The sequence below is a fragment of the Silene latifolia genome, chromosome 7 (assembly GCF_048544455.1).
Source record: "Silene latifolia isolate original U9 population chromosome 7, ASM4854445v1, whole genome shotgun sequence".
Classification (NCBI taxonomy): domain Eukaryota; kingdom Viridiplantae; phylum Streptophyta; class Magnoliopsida; order Caryophyllales; family Caryophyllaceae; genus Silene; species Silene latifolia.
In genome coordinates this window covers 102,348,076-102,356,091 of record NC_133532.1, presented here as the reverse complement: position 1 = coordinate 102,356,091, position 8,016 = coordinate 102,348,076, and the positions used below count along the sequence as shown (strand labels likewise).

The window sequence follows — 8,016 nt, the reverse complement described above, 5'->3', positions numbered from 1 at the left end:
CCATATAGTAGTCATATATTTAGATTTATCACTGTTTGATTACCTTTTTTTTATTATTAATACAAATTTTATAGTAATGTTTTTTTTTTCTTTTCTAAATGCAAATATTTTTGATATTTTCCTTCACAATACTTATATTTTCCTTACAAAATTTATAAAAAATAAATTTGCTGACTTCGACTCATACCCGCCTCACCCAATTCCAATTCTACGGGTTTCCCAAATACCATTGAGATATTATAATCCAAAATTGAATTCCACGTAATCTCGAAATGAATTTTTGAAATTGAATTCAAAAATTTTAATTTCTACCTTCATACAGCAAAGCTTTGCGTCTTGCTCACAAATCACAATAAGGCAAGTGAGATGACAAGTAGTGAGAAATGGAACACCCCATAGATAGTGTCATTTGCATATTGTGAAAGTAGCACTATTCGTCTTCAGCTTATGACGAATAACACCCGTTTTTAGTGAGAATTTTTGTTCATACAATTGAAGTTATAAAAATGAAATTAATTCCGCGTAAGTCATAATTAGGGAATTTAATTCCAACCTAGATTCCTAAAACACATCGAAGATAGCTCAGAATTGAAAACTTTACTTGATAACTCGGTCGATCCGATCATAAAACCAAATGAAATTACCAAACACACACCTTCTTTCCATTTCTCCCCTTTCTTCTTGATTTGATCACAACTCAAAACTCACCTGTCATTTCCCAGATCTACACCAAAAAAAAATGTCGTGTTTAGCCCTCTCTCTCCAACCCATTAACGGCCCCGACATCCTTCTCCAAACCCGGGAATGGTTTCCTCCGGCACGCGCCCTTGTAGCCCTCTCAGCCTTCAGGAGCACGCGCCTCGCCCTCTCCTCCAAATCCCCCTCCCAAAACGACGACGTTTCAGGCGACCTAGCTCTCGTCGGGGATGACCCACTTGCCGCCTCATCCGGTCAGGTAATTGTCGGCGTCGAATCTCGTTACCGCGTCGTATACCGTTTGGTTAATTCCATTTATGTCCTCGGTGTTACTACTGCTGATGATAATAATGCACATCTTAATCACACTGTTAATTACAATGTTAGTGTTGGTAATAATGTTTTTGAGTGTATTAGTATTGTTAATCAGGCTGTTAGTGTTATTGTTACTGCTTGTAGAGGTGTTGATGTTACCCCTGAGAAATTAGGGAAGAAGTATGCTGAGGTGTACATGGCTTTGGATATTGTGTTGAGAGGAGTTAGTAGTATTCGGTTGGCGGCGATGTTAGGGACGATGCATGGGGAGAGTATTGCTAAAATGGTGCATTCTGCTGTGGATACCGAGAATAAGGTTAGGGGGGCGGAGAATTGGGGTGCGGTTGAGGGGTTGGCTGTTGGGCATGAGGCTGGGGTGGAGGCTTTTTCGAGTATTAGGTTTGAGTTGCCTGCGGAGACTCTTGCGGCTGGGGATGAGGTGGCAGCGAGTATTGGAGGGGTGGGGCAAGCGGGATTGGGGGAGGGTGAGGGGTTAGGGAAGGGAGAGGAGAAGGAGGAGATTAAGGATCCTTTTGCGGCTAGTGACTCGGTTAATAAGGATGTGGGGTCGTCGTTGGTTGGGGAGTTTAAGAAGGATAAGGACGTGGGGTCTTCGGATGTGACTATGGCGTTGGTGGGGCTTGAGGTGACCCCGTTGCCTTCTGCGGAGGCTGCCCAGCCGACAAGGATTGCGGTTGAAGGGTTTGAAGGGGATTATGGTGGGATTGAGTTTGGTAATGATGAGGCGTCTTTGAGGGAAACGTTTGAAGGGTTTGATGATGCTTTTGGGGGTGGGTTGGATGCTTCGGAGTTTGTGGGATCTACCAAGGTTGCCAAAAAGGACGGCCTTAGTGGGCTTGAGTTGTTGCAGACTGGGCCTGATGGTGCCCCGCTTACTTCTGCTCCTCCGGCAAAGACTCCTCTTGAGGATCTGATGGCTCAAAAAACAGAGATGAAAGGACCTGAGATGTTCATTGTTGAGGAGATTAGTGCCGAGTTCAGGGAGTCTTTGCTTGCTAGAGTAGGACTGCTGGGTGTTGTATATTTGAAAACCTTACCTCCAAAGATGGTTGGTGACAAAGAGACTGAATTTTCATTCAAGGTTGATGGTACAACGTCTATTAAACGGGTTATTATTCAGAGCTCTCGAGTAAGCACCCTCGGGAATGGCATGTTTCATGTTAGGTCACAGTCCTCTGAAGAGCCTTTACCTGTCCTAAAATACAGTATAATGCCTCAAATGACCCCCATTCCTTTGCGAGTTCGGCTTGTTAAACGTCATGTTGGGACATTACTCTCGGTCATGATACAATATGTTTCGAACCCTGATTTGGCAGCACCCCTAACTGATGTAACATTCGTTTTAAAACTACCAGTTGATCCAACATTACTGAATGTCTCTCCCAAGGCGGTGTTGAATAGATCTGAGAAGGAATTAAAATGGCATGTGCCCGAGATTCCATTAAAAGGTACTCCCGGGAAGCTAAAGGCACGAATGCCCATCGACATAAATGAGGATGACATTGAAGAGGAAATTGAGGTTGTATGCCACGTTAAGTTCTCAGTAAAAGGAACAAAAACACTGTCTGGTGTTTCTCTTTTGCCTGCTTCTGAAGCTAAAACAGACTTCTATTTGGTAGATCATAAAGTTGAAAGTGGCGATTACATCTGTAATTGATCATCAATGACATGGTACCATCCTCACTCATATTTCTCCATGAATGCTTGCAGTTTTGTAAAATGTTTTGTACTAGTCACTTTTATTGGGTTGTGATTTTTTTTTCCTCTCCTGCTCGTTTGTAATTGATGTCACTTACTGTTACCATTGGAATTCGAAGCACATTTGTCATCATATATTGTTATATTGTTCCAAATACACACCTCGGATTGGGATTATGGTTGCTTACAATGATGATATTTTTCATGGAATGTATGAGCTTCAAAAGAGTGGAAGCACAAATATGAGTTGGAAAGTCACCAGAATTCCTGAAAGCATTTGTAAGGAAGTGCGATCAAAACCAAAAAAAGGCGGTGAAGTTTGATTGTCATTATTGGGTGAATTTGAAAAGTGAAGGAAGATGCAGATATTTCAGCCTATCATGGTGTGGTAATGTTCAGCTCAGCATACTCAGGAGTATCATTGTATCACGACCGTTTTCCACATGACTGTGTCCCCTTGGGTTTGTTATCGTATATTGTTTTTTCTGCTGTGAGTAGTAGTAAATCTCTTGCTTTTTTGTGGGGGCGGGGGGGTGGGTTCGCTAAATATTGCGCTTGATGTTGTTCTTTTTGTTTTCCAGTGCTGGTTTTTGGTAGTTGCAACTTGCAAGGCTTTAGCCTTAATGTTTTGATCGTAAAATCACATTCTCCGTGTCCTATTGAAATAGCTATTTGTTTATTTATTTTGAACTGTGTAAATCAGCTGTTGAGGTGGCAGTTTGCTTCGTGGGACGAATTGCTGTTAAATTTTTCTATTCAATATTTTATGGTCGGTGGTGAGAGGCAACTGTGGATAGTGTATGGAACAATGTGAGTTGCTCAAGCCCAAGGACATTGAAATGTCACTGGTGCAACATTAGGCCACATGTTCAGAACTTCAGATATTAAACGGTTTTATATGTTTGTTTTATGAATTCAGAATCTCAGATGCAGGTTTTTGGTTGATTTATGAACTCAGTATTCTACAAAGGAAAGGTAATGTGGAAAGTTTGGACTTTTACCTTGCCTATTTACGTGTCTTGCAGTCCGGGTTACATAGCATCACTAGTTTTATGTTGCTCACACTCGGCTATGGACCCGTAAATGGGTAAATCTTCTGTTTTTGGTGCTTATCAGGAGTATTCAATATTGAGACTATTTTTTAAGGCAAGTTAATTGAAGGATCCCGCCCAAGTTTAATTGTATCCCTTGCATAAGTCGGGTATCAAATCGGATAGTCAAATGATTTTTTTATTGTGTGTTTGTATTGTTCTAGACCTTCAGTGCCACTCTCTGTATTTGCATTGTATTTACTCGTGTGTGGCCGCCAGAGCTGTATTCCAAATCGTAATACATATGTATACTGTATAGTAGACCTGGCAAAACGGGTCACTCGGGTCGGGTACGGGTCGGGTCAGTTTTGGTCGGGTCATTTCGGGTCTGCTACATATTTCGGGTCGGGTTGGGTCGGGTCGGGTCAATTTCGGGTGACCTGTTGTCGGGTCATTTCGGGTCGGGTCATTTTCGGGTATAAGTCATTTTGGATCGGGTTGCTTTTGAGTTAATGGCTAAGCACTTAAGTTAATACTATTTTGATTAAGAAATGCTATTTTGCAAATTTAACCATTTATTAGGGATTATTGTAACCAATGAAACTTTATTTTGATATATATAATATTAATATGAGTTAGTACTAGTCGTTTCGGGTCATTTTGGGTCACTTCAAGTCATTTGGGATCAGGTCAGTTATGAGTCGGGTCTTTTTGGATTGGGTCACCTCGGGTCGGGTCAACATTGGGTCAGACAATGTTCGGGTCGGGTCTGGGTCGGGTCAATTCGGGTTTCGGGTCATATTCGGGTCAAGCAAGTTCGGGTCATTTTCGGGTCTCGGGTCAGCCTTTTCGGGTCGGGTCATTCGGGTCTGACCCATTTTGCCAGGTCTACTGTATAGTGAATAGGCGTATACACGGTACATATAACCGAGTACAAGTAGTATTTTTCAAACATCAGATGTTTAAAGTTAGGCAGACGAGCGAAGAAGAGAACCTTCTTTCATGACCTTTTAAAATCAATTAAAATTTCATAGAAACTTTATTAGAAACATGCACTGTTATGTGTGAGTTAACTAAAAAGAAGACTAATAATCAGTAGTTATTATAAGATGATTTTGTTTTGGTAGAAAGTTGTTATAAGATGATTAAAAAGAGAGAAATAGATTAATGGAGTGTATCCTTAACATGGGTTGGGGTGTAGACCTGTTAAAAGATGACCCGACTCGAAAAACCGATAGAAATCCGCCTGTAAATAACCCGACCCGAAAAAATGTGAACCCGAAATGACTCGGCCCGATAATGACCCGCACATTTAGGGTCAAGACTCGACCCGTAACCCGACCCGTTTTTTATATTATACTTAATTGTTCCGGGCGTAATTCCAGAGCAAGTATAGTTACCACCCGTGGCTTGTTGAATGATGTCTTGAGTTGGATTCTCCTTTGGTCTCAATCGTTCCTCACGGCCTCTCCTGCAACAATGAACGCAGGCGAGGGCTTGACTTTGTGCCAAAGCGTACTCACTACGACGCTCAAGTCGTAAACTTAAGAGATAAGTTGTTACTTGGTGAATGTGTATTGTAGAGAGATAAGGAAGATATTAAGGATGAATAGTGTATTTAGGTTTAGTTATGGATTAGTTGGGATCCTTTCCTCAATGAAGGTTGAGGAGTATTTATAGGCTTTCACCTTTTGTCGTAGTAGCCAAGTGGCCAAGTGGCTAGCGGTGGAAAGACCGATCTACCCCTCGGCCGAGGGGCTATGGCTGGCCGGCGGATCTGTTGACTCGCCGCCCAGGGGTCTTGGATATGAGTACGCGGATATGTGTCGGTGGCGGGTTACCATGCCGAGACCCGACGGGCCGATGGGTCAGACGGCTAGATTGTCCAAGTCGTTGACTTCTTGTGGATATCTTTGACCTTGCTCAATCATGTTGACTTGGTCGGTGCGAGAATATGCCCCATCAATTTGCCCCCAGCGTAGTCTATGCCGTGGTATGGGCTCAGATGTATGTTGAGCGTATATTCTGCGCAAGTAATTTGTAAAAAATTTCTGCATCGGCTTCTTCTGCGGCGGCTTCTTTTGCCTCGGCTTTGGTCTTTCTTAGGCCGTACCATATCCCCCTCCACATGGATGCGTAAAGGGCATCCGATGTGGAAAAGAAAGTGACGCTGGCCGAGACCAGGGTTGAGAGTGCCGGTTGTTTTTGATTGCCCCCGGCCGGCGCTTTTTAGCTTGGTTGATTATGTGGCCGGCGGAGAGCAGATGCTTGGGAATTTGTTGAGGAAGGTGAATAGGCAAGGAGATATGAATAGGCGTGTTGAAGACGCTTGGTCACTGTTGCATTGATTGACGTCTAAGCGTTGCAACGATTGACATCCCGTGGTTGCATGTCCGACACGTGTCCGCACGCTCGATTGGTTGGACGCTTCGGGTCTGTTCTTTGATTGGTCCTTCTTCATGGGCTTTTCCTATAAATAGAGGCGGTTGCTCAGTGAAATTGGTCACCAATTTCATTCTCCAAAATTTTCCTCTCTAAACTTTCAAAGGTTTTCTTTGTCTTCTAATCTTCAGAGTTGTTACTCCGGCGAGCGTTTTCTTCAAGGTAAACAAACAAACTTCCTTCTTATTTTGTTAAGTAACTATTGCTATCATGTCTTCTGTCGACGCAGGGGCTAGTACTTCGCACCGGGGGTCCTAGGTCTCCTTCTCCTGAAGTTGATCCTCGAGTTTTGGAGGAATGGGATGACTCCGATGAGGTTGATGACGATTTTGGTGATGATCTTTGAAAAGGCTCGCCCTAATGAGGAGAGAGAAGCGTGTTATGGATCACGGCGACGCTTGTAAGGTCCGCCTTGACCGTGCTTGGACCTATAAGCTTGCCGTTGTTCCGGCGAGAGATTTTTCGAGGACCATTTCTCCTTTGGCGAGGGGTACGAGATCGTTATTCCTAGGGAGGGTCAGGCGGTCTGTTGTCCTCCACCGGGTCATCTTGGTGTATACATGCGGCATTTGGAGTACGGACTCGGTTTCCGCTAAATGAGTATGTTATGGCTATCATTAGAGCCATGAACGTTGCCGTTGCCTTGACTACACCCGTTGGCCATGAGGACCATAGTCGGTTTTGTTTGTTGTGTCTCTTCAAGGAGAGGCCCCGACGGTGAATTTATTCCGCCGGGTTCATTATCTCCGCCATCGCCCTAACCGTGTCGGATGGTACGGTGTGCAAACGGAGCATGGTTATGCCTCGTTGACAAACTTACCTCCTGCAAGGACCTGGAGGGATCGGTGGGTGTACGTTAAGGTCTTGGGATGACTATCCGCCTCGCTCCTTCCGACACCCGGTTAATTTGCGGTGCGAGACTAAGGCGGAGCGTGACAGGTGGGTTTCATACAAGAAGCTCAAGATGGATGCCAGCTGTGTCTACCTTAACGCGGATGAGAAGCTGGCGATGAGGCTCTTTGAGACGGATGAGAGTGGGGTGCCGAGAAGATGGATTCCCGACGCGAGATCATTCTTCGGGATGAGCCGCTTTGCTATGTCGGTCTCATACCCGCCCTAGCGCGGGGTGAGTGGGGTCGGTGCAAGGCCCATCATCGCTCTCAATGTTCTTGTTCTTTGAACTTTGATTTATTTCTTCCACCTAACTCCTGCTTTGTTTCCTTTTGAGACCGCTTTGGGCGGACTGTTCGAGAATATCCTCAGGAGAATGGGCCGCACAAAGATAAGACCGTTGCTAAATTGCATCCCAAGGCTCTAACCCATGACCGCAGGACGTCGCCGAATGAGCTTATGGATCGCGGTGAGATGCTTGAATGCGGTGGAAGCCCGGGCGAGGGTCGTTAGTCAAGTGTCGCGCCGTACGCGAAGAACAAAGTCTTCGGCGGTGGTGGCGCCGACATCGATTCCACCCCCATCCCCCTGTTCGAAGGAGACGGTGGAGATCGTTTACATCTCTAATGGGGATGATTCTGACGAGGAGGAGGGGTCTCCCCTTGTCCGTAAGAGAAAGCGGACAACCTTTACGCTGCCGTTAGCCTGCTGGCGCGAGGAGATGTGCCCTTCGGCCAAGAAGGCAAGCACGATCGATCTATCCGGTGGCTCAGATTTAGCCGGTTCATCAGTATTGCCGATGACGAGCTCTTGGCATGTCGATGTATGTTGATCGATGCTTTCTTTAAATTTTGTAGATCGGCCGTTGTCGATCGCCGCTCTGTTGAGCAAAGCAAGTGGAAGAGAAACCGCGCGGTGATGA

General features: G+C 44.9%; 1 protein-coding gene across 1 annotated transcript; it reads left to right on the top strand.

Moving 5' to 3' along the window:
* The first annotated feature begins 540 nt into the window (after positions 1–540).
* LOC141592436 (uncharacterized) lies at positions 541–2,914 on the top strand. The gene has a single exon (XM_074413109.1). It carries the CDS (start codon positions 740–742, stop codon positions 2,687–2,689), a length of 1,950 nt encoding a protein of 649 aa, XP_074269210.1. The 5' UTR covers positions 541–739; the 3' UTR covers positions 2,690–2,914.
* Positions 2,915–8,016: the final 5,102 nt, after the last annotated feature.

What these genes read in the sequence shown, in the direction of transcription:
- LOC141592436 (XM_074413109.1), top strand. Translation starts at nt 740, where the DNA reads ATGTCGTGTTTAGCCCTCTCTCTCCAACCCATTAACGGCCCCGACATC.